General features: G+C 49.5%; 1 protein-coding gene across 2 annotated transcripts in view; it reads left to right on the top strand.

Annotated features, from left to right (window-relative positions):
• nfic (nuclear factor I/C) overlaps positions 1-23,907 on the top strand; it is a 133,250-nt gene that overhangs the window by 24,418 nt on the left and 84,925 nt on the right. For both annotated transcript variants that reach the window (XM_064330090.1, XM_064330091.1), the window contains exon 2: positions 13,020-13,551. In XM_064330090.1, the coding sequence (XP_064186160.1) occupies positions 13,020-13,551 (532 nt within the window). The remainder of the gene's footprint in view (positions 1-13,019; positions 13,552-23,907) is intronic.

Raw genomic sequence — 23,907 nt, forward strand, 5'->3', positions numbered from 1 at the left:
TTGGGTTTAGTTTTCTCATAGACGTGGAGAATGGTGTTAATCTGAAAATCGCCGTGTTGAAAATCCAATCGGCCTTGAGAGCCAGTTCCTGTATTAGTGTAAAGCTGAGATTAAGATGGCCGCTAGTTTATGAGTTCACTGTCCAAACACCCTTGTTTACCAGCGCTGCGCCCTCAGTGTGATTGAAAATATAAGCCTCAAAACCTCTCTGATTGTCTGCTGCGCGGAACATTTTTGGAATAGGTTTCACAGGGTTTTGCTGAAGAGGACGGGACAGATTGTTGTGTCTTCACCGTGGTTAAAAAAGGGAAAGACGTCAGTTAACTATTATTAGACCAGGCTGAATTACCTGGGATTAGTTTTGGGCAGTAATGAGAAGGATGTGGACTCCAAATGCTCTGCGTAAAGTTGACAGTGTGGAACAGAAAGGAATTATGAGGCAAGCCAGTGAGCGGTACTAATGTCACATGGGGTTAAGGGAGGGGGAGGGGGAGGGGGAGGGGGGCGGGGGGGGGGGGGGGTTGAGCACATGCAGCGCAGGATGACTGTGTGCGCGTGCGCGCGTGTGTGTGTGTGTTTGCTGAGAACCGTAACGCGGGGTGATCTGAGGTGACGGCGCTTCTGTGTCAGTACCGCCATTGCTTTCTCACGGAGAGGCGGGCTGTGCTCTCACGCTGGGTGAACCTGCGGCGCACTGCCTCCCTGGCGGTCGTTAGTCATTCTTTCCTCCTTTGGAAACATGCATTTTTGACATTGGCTGCTTTGTTGTGAAGTTATTGATGTATTTTATCTATCTAACTATCTATCTGCAGTGCCCTCTTTGTTATGTATGTGTGCCTCGTTGTCTGATGGCTTTATACAAAGACAAATTGAGAATCCTACTGCTGACATTGCTGACAGTTTTGACCATTTAAAGGTGTGAGGCCACAAATGTGTGATTAGAAGTGACGTCTCGATCGTCTCCACCGCGTGTGGAGCGTTGCCCCCGGCCGTCCGCCTCCATTGTGGGGGTGCGTGCCGTGGGAAATCGCTCGAATCGCGAGATCATGCCCCCCCCCCTCCCCCGATGAGGCGGAACAAAGCGAATGTATTTTAACTGGGGGGCCGCTGGGCGGTGGGGTGTGCAGTTCTGTGGCTCGCGACTCGCTAGCTGTTTTCCTTACACAAAAATATTACGAGAACGTTATTTTATGTCCAGAGTGTTTTTTGTAAAGTGCTTCTTTACAAAAGACGGGGGACCCTTTTCGTTCTTTATTTCTTTCTGTGTTTGATTCCTTTTTGAAAGAGTGGGTGTATGGTCTACTTCAGAGTTTGGCGGGTGTGTGTTTGCGATTCGCCGTTTTTGTGTCTTGCAGTGTTTCCTTGACGAAGTCCCCCAGCTGGAACACGTCGGCATTTTAAAGTGTTTATAATAAATAAAACTTCCATCGCTCTCCAAGAGTGGATGACATTTTTAAATTCTACTTTGTGTTTGGGAAAAGTGTATCTAGAGCACTGAGCGTAGCGTAGCATAAAGTGTACCTGGAGCACTGAGCATAGCATAGCATAGTGTGCCTAGACCACTGAGCATAACATAGCATAAAGCGTTTAGTCTGGCCTGATGCATGATTGAAACACTTTCTCTGCTCAAAACCGAGCCGTGTAATGGAGGGAGTTAAAAATCATGGTGGCTGTTTGAGCATTAAAACGTACTCTTAGGTTGCAGGGGTTTTGAGGAGCGTGTTTTAGCGGTGGACTCTCTGCTGTTCTCCACCTGCTGAGTAATGGAGTCAGCGCAACCAAGAGAAACCATTCAGGAATACTGAAAGAGTTTGTTCGTGACTGACCTTTAAGGTTTGAGGTCTAGCGGAAGACTGTGCAACAGCTGAAAAAACAGGGCCTAAAAACAGGATGAACAAAAAAAAAATCAAACAAAAGTCTTCTGCCAGCAGGAAAGGCCGCCACCGTTGAGGGGCTTTTTTTTGGCGGGTTGAAGAGCGGTGAAGAGTTTTATCCCGTCCGACGGTGTGCCAATCATCCGTGTGATTAACAGCTTTCAGGCCTCCTCCCGTGTTGCGCTGAAATGCGTCAGATATCGGACTCTGGGGGGCGAAGCCTCACAGTCTGCCTGTGGAGGATAAAGTGGATCTCGTATTCAATCACACAGATTATATTCCAGGGCCATTGCACGTGTAGACCAGTGCGTGGTCTAACTGGGGCTTCATGGCATTGATAGTGTTGGTAGTGGAAGTGTCATGCTTTTTATTTTGTTGTTATTTTTTTGGCTACCCAAGAGCTGGGGGTTGACAGAAGCCTTTCCACCTGGTCTGAGTCACACTGCCTACTTATTGATGTGCGGTATTATTTATGTGTATTTATTTAAAGTGATAGAAATTCTTTATTGTTTATTAAGTGTTCTTTGTTGATGCATGCAGAGAGAGAGAGAGCGAGAGAGAGGAAGAGAGAGAGAGAGTTGAGGCCAGTGAGTTTAAAGGTGTGTTGTGTTAGGGGTGTGAACCAGAGCATATCTGTGCCATTAAAAATAAAACGTGTCTGAGCATGATGGATGTTGTATGTGGAGCAGACTGATCACACAGTTGTTTGCCTGTATTTACAGCGGAATCGAATAGTTCCGCGTCTGGCCCACGCTGGCTTTTCCCTTCAGTTACAGGCGAAGTGTGTCGCCCCAGAAGATTTAAGGTCATTGCCGCCAAGCTTGGCATGTTTTTCCACAACCAAGCGTCTTTGGGGGAAAATAATGTGACCATTTCTTTTGAAATATTCTCTCATTAGGGGTTACATACTATAGGGAGATGACTGAATCTGTTTCTTTTAAATTCCAAATGTTTTTTTTTTTTTTTCTTCAAACTGAACTTCGCTTTTATTTATAATTTATTTTAAGTCTGTGTGTGTGTGTTGTGTGTGTGCGCGCGTATGTGTTTGTCTGTGTGTGTGTGTGTATTTTCAACTTTCTGTAATTTGAAGTAAAATTGCATAATGTCTGCACTGTTGACAAACCACCCCACCCCCCCACAGCAACCCACGGCCCCACACACCAGAAACAACTCTATGCTCCTTCAACAAAGCACCTTTTTTAACTAATTGCAGTTTGGTTTTTAAAAAAAACGTTCTTTGGACAAGACATCTTTTGTATTTGCATTTTGAATGGATCTGCTACCAGAACACTCTGCACCCCCCGCCCCCCCCCCCCTTCCCTAGATCATGTTCATCAGCTAAGTGAAACAGAGAGTGTGAATTTGGCTCATGGAATACCCATGGAAGTCTCTACCCCCAGTACTCTTGTGTTTTGCCATGTATACTTGCATTCATGTTTAAAAAAAAAAAAAAAAGTGGTTATTTCAGATGGCCTCTCAGACACACACACACACACACACACACACACACAGGCACAGTCATGCGTGCATGCACCCACATCACTACTTAAGAGCTACTGTTCTAATCTGGGGACTCTACGCTTTGGGGCTTAAAGGCTTGCAGACGCCCCCCCCCCTGCCCCGTGGCCCCCTTCCAGGACAGACATAGACCAGTCTCACTACTGGGTGAGCTGGGAGCGCTGGGACTCACAAAGAGCGCGGCTGCATAAAGTGCTGATTGTTTTCTGAGTGGAAAGGAATTTTCCACGTTTCCCACGCTCCGTAGAAAATCCCTGAAAGTCTCAGATAAATACATAGATAAAAAATAAAAATGGAGGAAAGTTGACTGAGGTCTCCCCCCCAGATCATCTTGAAAAGGCGCACGTCTGTGTTTTGCTTAAATCGTGTTCTCGGAATGCCGGTCCTGGATCCAGATTTCTGATCCGGGGATCTCCCGTTTCCACACGTGTTTCTGTCTTTTCGGAAGTGAAGTGAACCTGCTGTTAGGGGAAAACCCTCTAGCTGTTAAGTAACGCACGATGTGGAGTGGGGCTGTGAATCAAATGAGGTCGCGAGGCGTCTGGTGCAAAAACAGCAGCGCTAACAAAAACTAAAAAACAGTTCTCACCCTCTAAACACTGCACAATCACAATATCTTTTAAAAAAAAAAAACAACTACAGCCTGACTTGTGTGGTCCAGAGACGAGCGTGTCCCTAAATGACCTCGCAGAGCGTTTGTGCCAGCAGCCGCCTCGAGGGGGGGGCGGGAGTGGGGGGGGGCGTGTCTGAGCAGCCTCCCGCTGAAGGAGGCAGCGTTTATGACTCCTTCTCAGTTTCATCTTTCAGTGTTTCCTCTGCAGGTTTTCGGATGATTTAAACGTATAGTGCGCCAGCAGGCCGTGCCGCTGCAGTAAAAAGTTGGCTTTTTTTTTTCTTTCCACTCTCTGATGCGGTGCTGGAGGCTGGAGAAAGGGGGCATTTGGGGTCAGCTTTCTGTGTCCCACAATCCCAGATAGCGTTTACAGTTACTCTCCAAAATAATGTGCATAAACTTTTTATTTATTTATTTATTCATTTATTTTTCAAATTTAAATGATGGACCATGTGTTCTGGCCTCACGGTGCTTTTTTGTTGATCTGTCAAAGCACTTTGAGCTACACACTCTGTATGAAAAGTGCAATATAAAGTTGTTATTATTATTATTTTATGGAAATTGACTGTGCTTGGGGGCTCTTGCATGCTGTGACTATCTAAACTGACGGTAGCTCTCCCCGGATAAGATTAGAATGTAACGACCGGTCCGAGTGATTGATGGCCGAAATTTTAACCGGTCCGATATTGGACCCGCCCCCCCACCCCACCCCACGCCTGGGACTGGTTTGCTTTCAGCTGTGCATGTTACCTGGTCTTCACAAGCTCGAATTCTGGCAAGCCTACTCTAGCCCGGGGCTGCTTGCATTTTTCACGTACAGCCCACTGATACAGCTGTGTGTTTAATGAAGCGATTCAGGTCAAGCGCCTTTGCTCAAGGGTACCACAGCAGTGCAGCTGGGACTCAAGCCCTTAACCTTGGAGTTGTGAGCCAAGTTCTCTTGCCATAATGTCCTGGGTTTTCAACAAGGGTAGGGGGTCCCGGGCAAGACTTGATCTGCAATGACTATATATAAAACATTGGGATAAATATAAATAATTCAAAAATTCAAGATGTAAAACGTTTGAAATATACGTCTATTTAACTTATAATGGGGGTGGTGGACGTCACAGGACAAAAGTAGAAGTGTGCCTTCAGCTTCACAAAGTCGGTTAAAGGACGACAGGAAAATGGATGCTGTTGAACCTGGGTAGGGGTCTCTGGATCAGACAAAAGGTCAAAAACCTCTGAATTCATGTTCAATGGTCTGCTGAGGCATTCATGTTTCTGAATCGGGCAACAAGAGTTATCTCTGCGCAGGGAAGAGGTGCAGCAACAGCCGAGCGAATTATATCGCGGTATTCGCAGCGGGCGATGCTTCCTGGTTTTTTCACACTGCCCACCCCCATTTTAATTTTAGTCCCCGGAACGACGGCGTGTTATTTCGGTATGGCATTGTAGCGAGGTCGCGAAACATTTCGGCTCGGAGATATAAACGGTCGATGTCAACGATAATTGTATTATTGTAACACGGCGATCGTTGTTCCGAATTCCGGAGAGGGGGCGAGGGAGGGGGGGCTGGGGGCTGGGGAAGAACTGTCATTTACCCCCTTGCTCCTGCTCCCTCCCCCACCCCCCCCCAAACTCACACATGCGCACACACACTCACACTCACACTCACACACGCTCACGCACATGCACACGCACACGCACACGCACACGCGCACATGCACACGCACACACTCACACTCACACTCACACTCGCTCACGCACATGCACACACACACGCACACACGCACACACACACACACACACACACTCACACTCACACACGCTCACGCACACACACACACACTCACACTCACACGCACACACACACACACACACGCACACACACACACACACACACACACACACACACACACCCCCAAACACACTGAGTCACCGGCTTTCTTGTCGCCGTGGCGGATCGCTGACTCAGCAGTCGCGCTAGGCTAGCCGAGCCGTAGGATGAGTCAGAACTGGAAATAAACGTCAGGTCCCCTTCGCCCCCGTTTGCACGCCGGCCAGGACCTTCCGTATCCCGGTGGGAACGAGCCGGTGACTTTCCCCTGGGCTGGACTCTCACACGAAGGGCACCGCGGACCTTAGCGATATCGCCCAGGCCAGAGGTGGGTAACCCGGCTTCAAAGAGTAAAAAAGACTGACCATGTATTTGCTCCACCAACATTGCACTAAACCAGCTGATCACAATAATTAGTTCTCCTATCATGCTGAAGAGTTATGCTAATTAGAATCAGCTGGTTTAGTGCATGGTGATGGTCAGTCTTTTTACTCTTTGAAGCCGGGTTACCCACCTCTGGCCCAGGCCCATCGTAACGGACCGAATCTCGGACCGGTCTGTCCTCGGTGTGAAGTGGCCGGAGTTCTAGTCTCCATGCTACACTGACGGTGCCCTGGTCTCGATTGTTGTGGATCGATAGTGACCTTTGAACTTTTAACCAGCCCCCACTGCTAAAAATACTAGTTTATTGAGGTGCATGTTTATTTACGATATTGGATCGTATCGCTATTGTGGTTAGTTTTATCTCTATTGTGTGTGTATATCCATTAATTTGACATAAGGTGCTGGGTTCGTTTCACATAGCCATTGGCAAAGCTGTCTTGTTTGTGTTTTTTTTTCTTACTGATGTAATTTTGAACGAGCTCTGGAAATGTAGAGGAGTGGACGGAGCTCTGGACGGAGTGTAGCACAGTGGGTAAGGGAACTGGGCTTGTAACCGAAAGGTCGTAGGTTCGATTCCCGGGTAAGGACACTGCCGCTGTACCCTTGAGCAAGGTACTTCACCGGAATTGCTTCAGTATATATCCAGCTGTATAAATGGATACAATGTAAAAATGCTATGTAAAAGTTGTGTAAGTCGCTCTGGATAAGAGCGTCTGCTAAATGCCTGTAATGTAATGTAATGAAAGGTCCTGACATGCCAGCTGTGCTGTGGAATCCTGGTGATCATCAGGTGTTCGTCCGCTGTTTAGGCGCGACTAAATCAGGCAAGCTTTGCCGGGAACTGCTGCGCGGCAGAGCGGGGCCGGCAGATTCGACGGCGGACGTGTCCTCAAACGACCCCCCGCGGCTCGGGGCAGGGCGGTGCTGCGCGGGGGGTGTCGGTTTCCGCCACAGAGCAGATGCTACGAGGAGCCCTGCCAGCTTTGACTGCGGCCCTCTAACCCAACGCGTTAATCCCGCCGACGATCAGCTGTTTCGGCCCTATAACATGACACTCGGCGGGAGAGAGAGAGGAGAGAGAGAGGGGGAGAGAGGATGAGAAGGGAGAGAGGAGAGGAGAGAGGAGTGAGAGAGAGGAGAGAGGAGGGAGAGAGAGGAGAGAGGAGAGAGAGTGAGAGAGAGAGAGGGAGAGAAGGAGAGAGAGGGAGAGGAGAGAGAGGAGGGAGAGGGTAGGAGAGAGGGAGGAGAGAGAGAGGGAGAGAGAGAGAGAGGAGTGAGAGAGAGGAGAGAGAGGGAGGGAGAGAGATAAGGGAGAGATAGGGAGGGGAGAGAGAGGGAGGGGAGAGAGAGAGGAAGAGTTCAACATCTATTCAGGGCCTTTGGTAATCTCCAAGGAACAATAGCAGAAGGGGGCTGGGGGGGGGGGGGGGAAGGTGAGCCGTTGTAGCCTGAAAAGACACTGCAGATTAAACTTGGAGCTACAGGGCTTGTGGGCCTGCGACTCGGCCGCTGTTGATTCTGCGCAGGCGCTCTGTGGTGAATATCGACGTGTCGGCTGTCGTGCATACCCTGAGTTGTCCCTGCTGTCAATCAATCGATTATTTCGCGCAGACATCCGCACGCGTGACAGCGTGGAGCCCGTAGTGGGCACATTTCCCCAAGCGGCCCGTGGGGGTAACAAGGTGGAGACACGGGGCTCTCCTGCCTCCCGGACTTCAGCGATGTCCAAGCCGAGGGGGTCCTCCTCTGTCGCAGCGATTGCGTCGTGTAAGCCGAGCCGCCTCGCCTTCGCCGTCACCGTGTCGGCCCGCAGGCGTTCGCTGAGCTTGCCGTTGATCCGTGTAGGTTGAGTCTAGCTCGATTCGATATCTGGGAATCTTCAGCGAGCATCGAGCGGACGGCCCATCGCACTGTACGTGGTGGCTACTGTGGAATGGTGGGAGTCCGCACTGGTGTTCCTCTCAGGTTCTCGAGCTTCCGGAGAGCTTGTACTGCGCGTCACCTTCTCGAGAGACGGCCACCATTGTTAATAAGAGCGTTTCTGCAAGCTCGCTGGTCTCTCGCTCGTTCGCTCAGTGGCTGTAAAGCACAGAACTGAGCTTGAGGACATACATACTCAGTCATCAAAAAGACATTTTCTTCTTAACAATCCATATGTATATGATGAGATCGCCTGAGATTCTTGGTAGTCAGGTAGTGTATTATAATGGGTAAGGAACTTACCTAAAGATCACAGGTTCGATTTCTGGGTAGGACACTGCCGTTGTACCCTTGAGCAAGGTACTTAACCTGCTTTGCGTCAGTATATATTCAGCTATATGAATGGATACAATGTAAATGCTATGTAAGTCGCTCTGGATAGGAGCGTCTGCTAAATGCCTGTATTGTATTGTATTGTATTGTAATGTAATGTAATGTTAGTCTGTAATGGATGGATCAAAGAAAGGTTGGTCATCCAGTCACATCGCAATCATCTCCTCCTCATTTCTTTCTTCTGTTTTTAACAAGCTGTAGTTTTTAGCCTTGCAGTTTTTGGGTCTTGCTGCTTAATCTACACGTGTTGCTTCTCGAGGAAAAACAGCAGCTGGCAAATGGCTGTGTTGAAAGCTCGCGTCCCATTGGTTGTTTTGGAGCATTGCATTGTTGATTAGGTCATTTTTTCTCGTTGGCTGACGGTGGCCTCTGTAATCGCCGGGGATTGTGAAACCTTAACACTAAACGGGATTCTGCTTAAAAATCGCCTGACCTGGCCTGAAGTTTTGGCAATCTGTATTTCTCCTAATATTGTAGCTTGTTATTCTCCCTAGTTTGGCTTGGCATAAGTTAGGTCAGAGTAGTGTTCACTGTGTGAACTGAACTGTGTTCTTGGCTAGAAACAGCTGTACGAAATGAGTACCGTACCTTATTGAACCTGTGTTCTGTAGTTGTCCGTGACCATGAAATTCACTTTGTGTACGTCGCTTTGGATAAAAGCGTCTGCTAAATAAATGTAATATAATGCTTTCAGCGCTCACTAAAGGCGCTTGTGAGGGGCAGTATCTGAGGCTCATGAGCCAGGATCACGAGACCTTCGCTGCTGATCATTCGCGGCATTATTTCGGCACACATGCTCCGAATTACGACCATAATTGAAGCGAGCTCAAACTAGCCATTAGCGCATTTGAACGAGAGCCATGGTCCTAGGCTTGCCGGAGTCTTAACCGGCTGGGTTTGGTGAAGAACCCACATCATAACGCTCAGACTTTCACTGGCATTCCTGCGACGATCCGGGTTTGAACAGAGAGGATTCTGGGTAGCGTCTGGAGGTGCAGAGGGGGGCAGCTATCTAAACACCAGAGCTGAAATCTGCTGGAGGAGGGGGTGTGTGTAAAGCTGAACAGTAGCCTCTCCTCCAGTCCCAAACATACCCCCCCAAACACCAGCACCAATTTAAAAATTACAGTAGTTTCTTTAACTGCCGTGAAAACTTTTTTTTTTTTTTTAAATTTTTTTTTTTTAAACAAGCTCTAACAGCCTGAAGCTGAGACCCAGAGTAGTGTTTACTTTCTGCCGCAGGTGTGGTCGGCGAAGTTTCCCGCGAATAATAGAATAATAAAACCGGCGCTGTTTTTTTCGGTGCGGGAGAACATTCCTGGAGAGCGGCGGCCTGACGTTTCTGGAGGGCGAGAGCCGGATTGTGAATTGGCTGGAGAGGAAGTACGAAGGAGGTCTGGCGACAGGCGCGTTTTAAACGCTCGGTTTGCCCGGACCTCGCAAACACAGGGTGACGTGTGTTCCAGTGCGATCGCCTCCCGTAAGTGACGTCCTGTGGAATCATCCCTTCGCTGGACTGCACATCCTGGGCCGCTTAAAAGCTTTCAGCGTTACGAACGCGATTACGACGTGATCTTAAGAACAGGCCGCTCCTTACAAAACAAGTGCGGGGATATCCCTGTCTTCACTCTCCTCCTGTTTTTAGGCAGCGCGGTCAAGCTCGCTTATCGAGAATTTGCAACGCCCCGATCGGACGTCCCGTCCTGGATTCCGGCTGGTTTCTATCAGAAGAATATTTCTCTCCATGCTCGGCGTTAGTTTTTTGAATTTTACACGGCTCGTGGCTATCTGTCCTGGTGTTTCCACCCACGATGAACAGCCCTCTCCCAGATGGCAAGCGACTCCGGGTCAGATGTGGGACGAGTCCGGCCCGGTCAGTGCTGAATTTGGGCCAGAACTGGCCCCAGATCCGGCCCCCGCGGAGTCGCTCGCTATCTAGCGCTGTGTAAGGACGGAAACTGACGCTCAGAATTTCGGTCCACTGTTTTCTCTCTTCATTTTTTTTTTTTAATTCCATAAATTAGCAAGAAGTAAAAACATGTTATATCCTGTTTCTTGCAGCTGAACCAAATTAGAATTCAGGAATTAAGATCCCTTCTCTTAGAGAAGGTGGGGGGGGAATCCTACCTTCTTTCCAAACACAAGTTAATGATGAAATTATGTAGCTGCTTTTCACATTTCACTGGGCATTTCAGCTTGAGTTTGTAGAATAGATGAGTTTAATGTCCACGCAGGGAATGAAGTGAGGTTTATTGTCTCTGACAGCAAGATGGAGAGAAGTGAGGTAGAATTTGACGTGGAATTCGAACATGGATTCCGTCTGTATTTATTCACGCTGAGGCTGTTGTTTTTGTTTTCATGCCACGAGTAAAAGAAAACAGGATTATTTCTTCTCTCTGTGGCCATTTTGCCGAATATCATCAAAGGTCTGTTTGCTGGCCTCGCTGGCTCGCCGCGAGCTCTTCGGAAACTCAGAGTAAACTTAAAAAAACCCCCACAGTCCTGTTCCATCGAAAACACTATTTCTAGCAACGAGATAATTAGCCACTAATGAACAAAGCTGGGGGATCATACAAGTGTTTGGTGTTTTTTTTAACACCGTCTGTCTGCAGTGAGAGTGGTGTGGTTAGGGGCAGCTGCAGTGAGAGTGGTGTGGTTAGGGGCAGCTGCAGTGAGAGTGGTGTGGTTAGGGCAGCTGCAGTGAGAGTGGTGTGGTTAGGGGCAGCTGCAGTGAGAGTGGTGTGGTTAGGGCAGCTGCAGTGAGAGTGGTGTGGTTCGGGCAGCTGCAGTGAGAGTGGTGTGGTTAGGGCAGCTGCAGTGAGAGTGGGGTGGTTAGGGCAGCTGCAGTGAGAGTGGTGTGGTTAGGGGCAGCTGCAGTGAGAGTGGTGTGGTTAGGGGCAGCTGCAGTGAGAGTGGTGTGGTTAGGGCAGCTGCAGTGAGAGTGGTGTGGTTAGGGGCAGCTGCAGTGAGAGTGGTGTGGTTAGGGGCAGCTGCAGTGAGAGTGGTGTGGTTAGGGCAGCTGCAGTGAGAGTGGTGTAGTTAGGGCAGCTGCAGTGAGGGTGGTGTGGTTAGGGGCAGCTGCAGTGAGAGTGGTGTGGTAGGGGCAGCTGCAGTGAGAGTGGTGTGGTTAGGGGCAGCTGCAGTGAGAGTGGGGTGGTTAGAGCAGCTGCAGTGAGAGTGGTGTGGTTAGGGCAGCTGCAGTGAGAGTGGCTCTCTGGGCCAGCCTACATAAGGTCTGTTTGGGCCCCGCTGGCATGCAGTGGTTTGGACTCAGTGAGACGTAAAGTCTGTTAGAGACACTATTTCTAGATGGGGATAATTAGCCACATGCAAAGTGGGGGTATCATACAAGATGTGGTGTGTTAGACAGTCTGTCTGCAGTGAGAGTGGGTGGTTAGGGGCAGCTGTCTGCAGTGAGAGTGGTGTGGTTAGGGCAGCTGCAGTGAGAGTTGTGTGGTTAGGGGCAGCTGCAGTGAGAGTGGTGTGGTTAGGGCAGCTGCAGTGAAGTGGGGTGGTTAGGGCAGCTGCAGTGAGAGTGGTGTGGTTAGGGGCAGCTGCAGTGAGAGTGGTGTGGTTAGGGCAGTTGCAGTGAGAGTGGTGTGGTTAGGGCAGCTGCCCGTGAGAGTGGTGTGGTTAGGGCAGCTGCAGTGAGAGTTGTGTGGTTAGGGGCAGCTGCAGTGAGAGTGGTGTGGTTAGGGCAGCTGAAGTGAAAGTGGGGTGGTTAGGGGCAGCTGCAGTGAGAGTGGTGTGGTTGGGGCAGCTGCAGTGAGTGGGGTGGTTAGGGCAGCTGCAGTGAGAGTGGTGTGGTTGGGGCAGCTGCAGTGAGTGGTGTGGTTGAGGGCAGCTGCAGTGAGAGTGGTGTGGTTAGGGCAGCTGCAGTGAGAGTGGGGTGGTTAGGGCAGCTGGAAGCATTTAATATGTTGTGCTGCTGAGGGCGGCTCAGGATGTTTATTGCTTGAGGTCAGTTTCTCTCAGAGACTAACACTGTGCTATAACCGTGTACAGTTTCTTTCCCAGGCTAGTGATGCTCTGTAGTTGTGTTCAGTTTTTTTTTCCCAGACTTCGGTAGTTGGACTAATTATTGACTCCTATGGTACTATTATAAGCCTTTAAATTACTGAGAGTGACAGCAAGGCTGGATAAAATCTCATACTGTGATTTTGGGGGAAAGTAATCACCCAAATGAGATAAAAATGAAAGATGACTGTGTACGGTGTCTGAGCACCTCGAGGAAGCACACGACTGGCCCCTCTGTTAACACGCTGGCTGGCGGTTTATTTATTTTCCAAAGTGATTCTATGGTAAATTTGCAGTAAACAAAGAGATTCTATGGTAAATTTGCAGTAAACAAATAGATTCTATGGTAAATTTGCAGTAAACAAATAGATTCTATGGTAAATTTGCAGTAAATAAAGTTATTCTATGGTAAATCGAAGTCGAAGCTGGATATGGCGGCTGACTGTGGCCTCTTTCCGTGTGACTCCTCCCCCTCCAGGACGAGTTCCATCCGTTCATCGAGGCGCTCCTCCCGCACGTCCGCGCCTTCGCCTACACCTGGTTCAACCTGCAGGCGCGCAAGCGCAAGTACTTCAAGAAGCACGAGAAGAGGATGACGAAGGACGAGGAGCGCGCGGTGAAGGACGAGCTGCTGGGCGAGAAGGCCGAGGTCAAGCAGAAGTGGGCGTCCCGCCTGCTGGCCAAGCTGCGCAAGGACATCCGGCCGGAGTGCCGCGAGGACTTCGTGCTGGCCATCACGGGCAAGAAGGCGCCCTGCTGCGTGCTCTCCAACCCCGACCAGAAGGGCAAGATCCGCCGCATCGACTGCCTGCGGCAGGCCGACAAGGTGTGGCGGCTGGACCTGGTGATGGTCATCCTGTTCAAGGGCATCCCGCTGGAGAGCACGGACGGCGAGCGGCTGGTCAAGGGCGGCCACTGCACCAACCCCGTCCTCTGCGTCCAGCCCCACCACATCACCGTCTCCGTCAAGGAGCTGGACCTCTACCTGGCCTACTTCGTGCAGGAGAGGGGTGAGTGCCTGCGTGCCGACCGCCTGCCCGTTACAATCTGTCTTAAGTGTTTTAGTCTTGTAACGAGATGTAAAAACAAGCGTGAATCTGCAATAGCTGCGACCGCACACGCGCATGCATCCATGTGTGCGTGCATCCACCCACACACCCTCACACAAACACGTGACCTCTTCTTTGGCTCATGACCAACCTTTCCACAAAATCTTGTGCAAATCTGTGAATCCATTTGGGAGTTGCAGTGCGCTTTTTTGATCCCCAACGCAGCAATTTAACGCTGCAAAATTACTTTCGCTGTCAAGTAAATTCACCTCCTGGGCAAATCTTGAATGAGGCAGCTGGTTACACTATTGGAATCCTATGTCTTATTAGCAAGAACAAGTATAGATGATAGAGTGTAAAACAGACTAATTTCTTGAAAAATATGACCTTTTTAGTTATTTTGTGTGTGTTTTTTGCTGTGAATTCAGTACATACAGCTAATGCTGAAGTGCTTTTCCATGAGGAAACTGCCAAAAAAATAAAGCTACACAGAATTATTATTTTAAAGTTGGCTTTTTTTGGCTTGAGCACAAGCTTGTCCTTGTATTACTGCCATCTTAATACAATCAGTTTCAAGCCCTTTAGCTTGCAGTTGTCGTCCGTTATCTAAGATCAGCACTTTCCTCGCAGATTTAGCGGACAGGAGTTTCCACAAAGGTTAGCTGTGATGAAAATCGCTTACTTTTTCACACCAACGGTTTTTTATTTTTATTTTACTACGTCGTTCTCTCATTGTTTGCGGCATTGAATGGGTTAACCCAGACTCGTCCTGACCGTGTGATAGTTCTTTATTTGTACTGTAATTAAATTCCTTCAGAGATGACTTACATTTTTGGCTCTGTGAGTCATGTGTGCATTTCGAGATAAGATAGCTTAATTCCCTTGAATTCCGTTGAACAACTACGGAATGCGGCGTGAAATGCGTTTCGTGTGAAAGAGATGGCACTTGGCTACGACACGCGTGTCGTCCTTTGCTGTCACATTTGACAAAAGCGCACACACCACAAACAGCGGCGTGCTGAGTATCTGATCCATCCATCTCCATTTTATCAGCATATTCCATTCCGTCCCATTCATAAAAGCGCACGCACTGTGCTTCAAGTTGTAGGCGGCTAAATTTTAACGTCTCCCACTGCATTTTAACGGTTTGTGAATAAAGAGCCATCTGTATAAAACGGCTTACGCTGTGCGTTCTCCCAGCACTGCTGTTAAACAGTCGGATGCATTTAAAAAAAAAAAAAAAAATTTTTAGCAGGCCAGCGGCTGCGATGCCCCACTGAAAATGCATTTGTGTGAAACCCGTAGGTTGCGTCTTTTGAAAGGCAAGGCTGCCGAGAATAAGGTCAGCACTGGAGATTTACGGGTGCGCGTCCTCGCCCCCGATCCGGGCTGCTGTGTGTGCTGAGCGACCTTTTTTTTTTAAAAAAAAAAAACAAAAAAACAAGCGTTTTATTATCCCGAGCCAGAGACACGCACAGGTTTTCGGCAGAGCCTGGGTTTGACTTGGGAGCGAAAGAGTTCGTCCGAGCCAAGTGCAGGGGCACTAAATCATTTTTTTTAAGGAGCCGGGGCGCTCTCGGACGAGGCCGGGCTCGGAGACGTGTTAAAATTTACAGTGTTGTGTAAACGGGGCGTAGCCTGGCCGGCTAGCTTGGGAAAGCGGGGTTCTTTTCGGACCGGGCGCTGTTGCCACCTCGCCTGCTTCCTCGGTTCTGGCGGAACTCCAACCCGGGACGGATTCCAGCGCGGGACGGCTGTTTTCCGTGGCCGCAGTTGCCCTCGGGGTGATCCCAGGGCAGCTCGGGGCCCCTGCCAGCGCTGAGAGGGGGACCTGATTAAAACTGCAGAAAAAAACGAAAAACAGAAGTTTGCATTATCTCCGCTTGAGTTGGAAAAACTATACGGCTTGCAGGAGAGGTTTTTTTTTGTTTTTTTGTTGTTTGTTTAATTTTTAAGGTGTTTTCCTTTTGCTTTAGCTTCCCAGCTAGCGTGGAAGTACAGAAGTCTACGTGATTCTGCTTTGGATCTGGGTGGTTTTTTTTTTCCTGGTCTGTTCGGGTTTGTTGAGTGACTGCAGTGGATACACAGGGTGGAGTGTGTGTATGTGTGTATTGCATATGTATATGTGTGTATTGCACAAGTATGTGTGTGTGTATTGCACATGTATATGTGTGTATTGCACATGAATATGTGTGTGTATTGCACATGAATATGTGTGTGTATTGCACATGTATATGTGTGTATTGCACATGTATACGTGTGTGTATATATTACATGTGTATCAGAGCAGTGGTGTGAGGACAGGTGAGCAGACAGTGGTTTGCGGGGACCGACGGGCACAGTGTGTACGCGGTGCTGTGCTTGTGAGGACCTGGTGTGTGTATCAGAGCAGTGGTGTGAGGACAGGTGAGCAGACAGTGGTTTGTGGGGACCGACGGGCACAGTGTGTACGCGGTGCTGTGCTTGTGAGGACCTGGTGTGTGTATCAGAGCAGTGGTGTGAGGGCAGGTGAGCAGACAGTGGTTTGCGGGGACCGACGGGCACAGTGTGTACACGGTGCTGTGCTTGTGAGGACCTGGTGTGTGACTCAGCATCCCGTCCTCAGACTCTCAGGCCTGGGCAGTTTGTTTAGTTTGTTTGTTTGTTTGTTTGCTTCCTTATTTGTTTGCTTTGATTTATTTTGCCTTCCACTGGTATTATATTGCAAGTGTCTGCCATCTGCGAGGAAGTCTGGCAGAGACATAAATAAAAATAAATAACTTTTCGCAGTGTTTTTGTATTTAAGTGCCTCCTGGAGTATTTTTCTGTTTTTTTTTTTTTCTTCGCTGTACTTTAAAAGTTTTAGATCCACCATTAATCCATCACGGTGAAAGTTGGTGTAAACAGTTGCATGAGAGAAGAGCGTTGTTTTCTTAAGGATGCAAAGTTGTTGTCGTTGTCCCCCCCCCTCCCCCCCACTGCCCTACACCGAGGCCGTTGCCAGACTCTGTTTAATCAGTGTTTAATTCAGAGCTTCTTTCTGTGCGCATAATGGCGAATTGAAAGCAAATAGCTGGCGGATTTGCTTGCTTTGGCCCGGTCGATGGAGAGTAAACGAGAGTAAACGCGGCGCTCCTTCTCCCCCCGCGAGAAGCTGGAGAAGGAGGAGGAGGAGGAGGAGAAGGACGGGCGGCGCAATGGCGGAAAGCAAGGCGGGGGGAAAAAAAAAAGGAATGAAAGTGCTTGTTTGCAGCGGAGATTATTTCTGTCTTCTGCTGCAGTCTCTCTCTCTCTCTCTGGCTCTGCCACGCAACTCTCCTTCCTTCTTTCACCCCACCCTCTTCCCCTCCGCCACGCTCCCCCCCCCCCACCCCCCACCCTCAGACGACCTTCACCCCGAGAGACGTCTGGGTCACAGTGGCGGCCTTCTCGTCACCTGACCTGCCGTAACGGCTTCACAAAAAAGCCCCTGGCTGTAAACGCGCAGATAAGGAGCCCGGACTTTTCCCTTTCGCTCAGGCCCAGGCGCGAGCGAACGAGGGAGCGAGGGAGGGAGGGAGGGAGGAGGAGGGGTGACCGGAGAGGGAAGGATGGAGGGAGGGAGGGCGGGAGGAAAGGGGGGGGGGGAGCTGGGAAGTCAGCCAGTCAGCACTTGTTCTTAAAGGCCCAGGCACGGCTGCACTCTGAAGCGCAGCGAGCTCTCTGCTCCCGGGGGCCTCCACGGTAGCGGCGGTGTTTGTTAGCCGCCGCGCCGAGGCAGCTGGGCGCTTCGAACCCGACGCCGCGTTCGTCGATCTTTACGAACGAAGCGAAGCGAGACGGAGCGACGAACGCGGACGCCGCGCGTGGCCCCCCGGGGGGCCCAAAATAAGACGCCGTCACCTCACGCGCAAAGTCCCGCTAAAACTGGCCTGACCCGCCAAACTGACCCACGCTTTTAAACACTATTTCTAAACTGCCACTTTGTTTTCAAACCCTTGATGCTCAGTCGCCGCGTTGGGTCACGTGATCGCGTGCGTGTACATGACCGTAACCCTCGCCACTGGCTCAATAGTGAGGCACGTGCCTGTTTTCCGCACGGCCGCCATCTTAGGAATCCTCCTTCGTTTTTTTTCCCCCCGAAGTCTTGGGATTTCGATTTGGGACGACCATCGGGATCCATCTGGCCCCAGGGCTGGAAATGCAGGATTTTTTTTTTTTTTTTTTTACTGGGCTGACCAATTTGGCAACGCGCTAATACACTTCTCAGGAGGACAGCCCAAACTTCTGAGGACCTGCCAGGAAAGCCAAGCTCCTCCTTCCTGCCTGTGAGGGCGACCTTCCCATGAACCCCTCCCATCTGCAAGCTGCTAGCTGCGTATCAATGCATACTCTGTGTGCCACTGTACCGCCTGTGTGTGTGTGCACGTGTGTGTGCGCAAGTGATGTGTGTGAGTGTGTGCGCGCAAGTGGTGTGTGTGAGTGTGTGTGTGTGTGTGTGTGGTGTGTGTGTGTCAGTGTGTATGTGAATGGTGTGTGTGTGTGTTTGTGAGTGTGTGAGAGAGAGTGTGTGTGTGTGTGTGTGTATGTTGGTGTTACATTACATTACATTCATTTGGCAGACGCTTTTATCCAAAGCGACGTACAAGAAGTGCATTTTCATGATCGTAGACAACTGCTGAACACGGGTTCAGTAAGGTACAATTACTTATTTTGTACAGCTATTTCTAGCCGAGAACAATGAACACTATCCTGGTCTAACATCTGCAAAGCCAAACTAGGCAGAAGATTAAGCTAGAGTATTAGGACAAATACAATTTACCAAGAAGTGCAGGGATGGGGCAACAAGTGACAGGAAAAAGGGTTTTTAAAATTTAAAAAAAAAATATATATATATACACAGCATGGTGGTGGTTATTCTAGGTATAGTCTGAAGAGATGAGTCTTCAGGCCACGGCGGAAGATGGATAGTGAGGGGTGTGGTGTGTGTGTATGTGAGTGTGTGTGTGTGTGTATGTATGTGGGTGTGTGTGTGGTGTGTGTATGTGAGTGTGTGTGTGTGTACGTGAGTGTATGTGTGTGTGTTTGTGTATGTGAGTGAGTGAGTGTGTGTATGTGCACATGAGTGTATGTGTGTGTGTGTGTATGTGTGGTGTGCGTATGTGAGTGAGTGTGTGTTTGTGTGTGTATGTATGTGGGTGTGTGTGTGTGTATGTATGTATGTGGGTGTGTGTGTGTGTATGTATGTATGTGTGAGTGTGTGTGTGTGAGAGTGTGTGTGTATGTGAGTGTGTGTGTGTGTACAGGAGTGTATGTGTGTGTGTGTGAGTGAGTGTGTGTATGTGCGTGTGTTTGTGTCTCAGCCCTGCTAATGCTCATTATGAGGACCGTAGCCGCGGCAGCGCGGAGAGGCCCCCAGATGTTCGGTAAACACGTCGGCTGTGGAATGCGCTCTGCTGCTCCGCGGAGATAAATTTAGGGGCGGGGGGGGATGGAGGGGCGGGTCATTTCAGGTCAAGTTCAGCTGCATTATTTCGTTTCCAACAGGGGGAGGTATGCTGCGTAACAAGAGCGGAGCTCGGAGTTTGGGAAGAAGCACCGCACATTTTATACTGCATGCTTAAACTTTACTTTGTTCGGCTCATTTGTCAAGCACAGAGTACAATTTTTTACATTAATTTAAGCAACGGAAATCTGACGCATTGTGTCAGATATTGCTAAAAGCTATAAATGAAAAAAGATTTTTTTTTTTGGTCTGCACTCCTTTGGCAGGTGTACAATGATAAAGCAGGCAGGACAAACATACTGAATAAAAAATACATTATAAAACACATAAAATAACAGATTTCACCTGAACTACATTACATTACACTAGTGAAACTCAAAGGACTCGTGGTATGAACAGGACGGGGGCATTCTGTAAAAGTATAACGGAGAAAAAAGAAGTAAACAATTATATTTACATACGGAAAGATAACGTTTATAAAATGTTTTTTTATGTGACGTAAATTCGGAGTTGGAATTTGCGCCGTTCTTGGGAAAGCCGCTCGGTCATCGTGTTACGGGTCGCACGTTTCACAATTTTTCCGGTTTTTTGGAAACCGCCCGGGTGTTTCCGTTCCATGGCCTTGATTTATATATTTACTCAACCTGTGACAACATCAAGCCTGACTGTCGTTTTTCGGGAAAAGCGTATTGACTTACTGTCAGGTGTCAGCTTTCTGTTTTTTATTTTTTATTTTATTCATTGCCAAAATATCTCGCTCACTTGGAACTTACATATTACTTTATTATTCAAAATACGGCCCTAGCGCATATGTTAGTGGCATAACATAAGTTTAAGATTTTGAACAATGTTTACATATCGTATTTATTTATTAAAATATATTTTTATGGTCTTTTCAGCTTTATTGGATAGGACAGTGTAGAGAGACTGGAAGAAAGGGGGAGGAGAGGGAGAGACGTGCGAAAATGTCGAGCGGTCGGACTCGAACCACTGACGTCGCGGCTGGCAATGAGCATGTGGACAGAGCTCTACAGGCTACGCCACGAGACACCCCAGCGTGTTGTCCTATCATAATAATATTTACATATTGTCTTATGCGCATATTACACCCAAACTCAACTGGGGCCTCAGTCTTCAGCAGAACACAGAGAATGGAGGAGTCTCTGGTCCCCGGCTTGAGAGAGAGGGAGAGAGAGAGCATAAAGAATGGAGGAGTCTCTGGTCCGAGGCTTGAGAGAGAGGGAGAGAGAGAGAGAGAGAGAGAGAGAACATAAAGAATGGAGGAGTCTCTGGTCGAGGCTTGAGAGAGAGAGAGAGAGAGAGAGAGAGAGCATAAAGAATGGAGGAGTCTCTGGTCCGAGGCTTGAGAGAGAGAGAGAGCATAAAGAATGGAGGAGTCTCTGGTCCCAGGCTTGAGAGAGAGAGAGTGAGCATAAAGAATGGAGGAGTCTCTGGTCCCAGGCTTGAGAGAGAGTAAGAGAGAGAGAGAAGAGAGAGCATAAAGAATGGAGGAGTCTCTGGTCCAAAGGGCTTGAGAGAGAGAGACACTAAGAATGGAGGAGTCTCTGGTCCCAGGCTTGAGAGAGAGAGAGTGAGCATAAAGAATGGAGGAGTCTCTGGTCCCAGGCTTGAGAGAGAGAGAGTGAGCATAAAGAATGGAGGAGTGTCTGGTCCGAGGCTTGAGAGAGAGAGAGAGAGAGAGAGTGAGAGAGAGAGCATAAAGAATGGAGGAGTCTCTGGTCCGAGGCTTGAGAGAGAGAGAGCAAGAAGGAGGAGCTGCAGGTGAGAGAGAGAGAGAGACATAAAGAATGGAGGAGTCTCTGGTCCAGGCTTGAGAGAGAGAGAGAGCATAAAGAATGGAGGAGTTCTGGTCCCAGGCTTAGAGGAGAGAGAGAGAGCATAAAGAATGGAGGAGTCTCTGGTCGAGAGTGAGAGAGAGAGAGAGAGAGAGAGAGCATAAAGAATGGAGGAGTCTCTGGTCAGAGGCTTGAGAGAGAGAGAGAGAGAGAGAGAGAGACAGCATAAAGAATGGAGGAGTCTCTGGTCCGAGGCTTGAGAGGTGCAGAGCGTGGCTCAGAGATGGATTGGGTTGCGTTTTTATCGAGGGAGGGATGCCTTTCCCTCGGTGGCCTAGTTTCGCTGAGCCGGGCGGGACGGGGAATCGGCGTGACCGCAGCGAAGCCGAGCGGGGAGCGGCCATCTTTCTCCCGGGCCGGCCGTGACGTCAGCGGCCCTCGCTCGGCCGGGGGGGGGAGGGAGAGAGAGGAGGGAGTCACCTCCAGCGGCTAACCTTCTCCCAAACTGCGCGGTCGGGTGGGCCCTGAGAGAGAGAGAGAGAGAGAGAGAGGGGGGGGAGGAAGGGAGAGAGGGCGAGGAAGAGTGAGAGAGAAGAGGCAGAGGAGAGAGAAGACAGAGGAGAGGAGAGGAGAGTAAGAGAAGAAAGAGAGAGAGAGGAGGGAGAGAGGACAGACAGACTGAAAGAGAGAGAGGAGAGAGGAGAGTAGAGGGAGGAGAGGGGAGGGATAGAGAGAGAGAGAGAGAGAGCAGAAGGGAGGAAGAGAAGGAGCAGGCAAGACAGAGGGAGGGAGTGAGGGAGAGGGGTAGAGAGAGAACGCGAGAGAGAGGCAGCAGACAGGGAGGGAGAGAGGGAGAGGGAGGGAGAGAGGGAAGGGAAGAGAGAGGCAGCAGACAGGGAGGGAGGAGGGAGAGAGGGCAGCGGGATGAGGAGAGGATGGGGCAGAGAGAGCAGCAGACGGAGGGAGGGAGGAGGGAGGGAGGAGGAGGGAGGGGAGGGAGGAGGGAGAGAGGGAGGGAGGCAGGAGAGGGAGAGGAGGGAGGAGGGAGGGAGAGGGAGGGAGAGGGGAGAGGAGGAGAGAGCAGAGGAGGAGGGAGGGAGGAGGAGAGAGGGGGAGGGAGAAGAGAGAGAGAGGAGAGAAGGAGAGAGAGGGAGGAGAGGAGAAAGAGAGAGGGAGAGGGAGAGAAAGCGAGGAGAGGCAGCAGAAGACAGAGGGAGAGAGGGAGGGAGGGGGGGAGGGAGAGGGAGAGAGGAGAGAAAGCGAAGAGAGAGCAGCAGACAGGAGAGGATGGTCACGGTTGAAAGCAGCAGAGACTTGCAGCTCTGTGTGTAACGATAGCCCCGATCGATGGATGAACTGCGCTGGCAGACTGCCGGCTCTGTTGTATACGTGAATGTAGGCTGTGGGCAGGGGGGAGGGTGGGGGAGGGAGAGATAGGGAGATGAGAAGAAGGAGGGATAGGGAGAGAGAGAGAGAGGAGGGAGAGAAAAGCAGAAAAAGAGATGAGAAGACAAAAGGATAGGGAGGGAGGAGGGAGCAGAGAGTGAGGGGAGCGAGAAACAAAGGAGGAGTGAGAGGTTGAGAAGGAGAGAAGAGTTTAGCATGACGAGAAGGAGGCGTCCACATGAGAGAGAACAACAGAGAGAGAGGATGCAGTGCTACAGGACTGAATGCAAAAGACAGGGATTTTGTGTTTTTGTCCTGTACTTTAAAAAATCTGACACCGGATTAGTGTCAGCTTGACATGCAGTCCAATTGCCCGACTGGTGACAGACATGGACTGGAAGTAATAGTGGAGGGGGGGGTGATAGCGTACACCCCCGTTAGCTTAATAATGCTGTAGCTCATTACGCTTTTATCTACATACATATTTCCTCCAGAAAAACATACGGGCCTTTTTCCCAAAAAATTCTGGTGAAAAGCTGCAATAATAGAACCACCCTAGTTGTAAATCGAGGGATTTTCCTCACAATACATTTTTTGCCAGTTACATCACTGGTAATGCCCATTTCTGTTGAAATTAGGAAGGGCATTGATTTTAGAAATTTCCTGACAAACAGTATTTCAGTGTCTTAACATAGCAAAATGTTTCTGTGAAAAGTATTTGCTGTGATTATGTACTGAAGAGGAATCTTGGCATAGGCAAGCATTTTGAGATTATTTTTTCAGCCAATATTACATCATATACTTCTTTATCACAAATTTGTTTACCTAGAGGTTGCACTCAGTTGTGGTAAAGTGTGGGGTGTGTTTTCTATTATATTATTTTATTGATTATTGGCTTCTATTTGAAGATTTTATTTATTTATATTAAATGTATTTCCTTTGAAGAGGAGTGCTTGCTGTACGTTGAGCGTTCTTGACCTGGAGTTACATTACGCAGTACGATAAGCTCCTCATGTGAAACCGAATACATATTTGCTTTCACATGACGCCAGTCATCTTCTTTATATTCATTTAGGAAACTTTTTGACGGTTTATATCATTTTTTTTATGGTTCCCCAAATGACAAAAAAAAAAAAGTACGAGAAGACATCTGAAAATAGTTCGATTTCTGAAAATGGCTTTTGTGTTTGCGCTCGACCTGCCCCCCCGTTTGCGTGGAAATTCTCGTCCGTTCCCGGTGCACAGACCCATGACGACGGGCCCTTATCTGTCATCGTCTGCAGTTCTCCGTTGGCGAATGTTCCCCGTGCCAAGAGCAGCGTGGCGCGGGTCGGGCGCTTTCCGTGGAAGTTGAGTAACGCGGACCCGGCCCAAATTCCGGGCCGGGCGGGTCCTGTTCCCGACGGCGCCGTTTCCCTGGAAACGGAGGAGTCTTCCCCCCCACCCCCGCCCGGGGAACCCCTCCGTTCTCCGCGCGTCGGACCGGCGTCGTCTCTGCCAGCCATCTTTCCGCGCCAGGCCCGAGCAAACGATCGCCGGTCCTGGCGAGCAGCGGCTAGTGTTACCCCGAGCGGCCTGCGCTGGTGGAGCCTCCTCCTTCTCTTTTCAACGGCACGCCAGCTGCAGTCTCCTCTCCTCCTCCTAATTGGTGGGGGTGGGGGGGTGAGGGCG

The sequence above is a fragment of the Anguilla rostrata genome, chromosome 4, assembly GCF_018555375.3.
Source record: "Anguilla rostrata isolate EN2019 chromosome 4, ASM1855537v3, whole genome shotgun sequence".
NCBI lineage: Eukaryota > Metazoa > Chordata > Actinopteri > Anguilliformes > Anguillidae > Anguilla > Anguilla rostrata.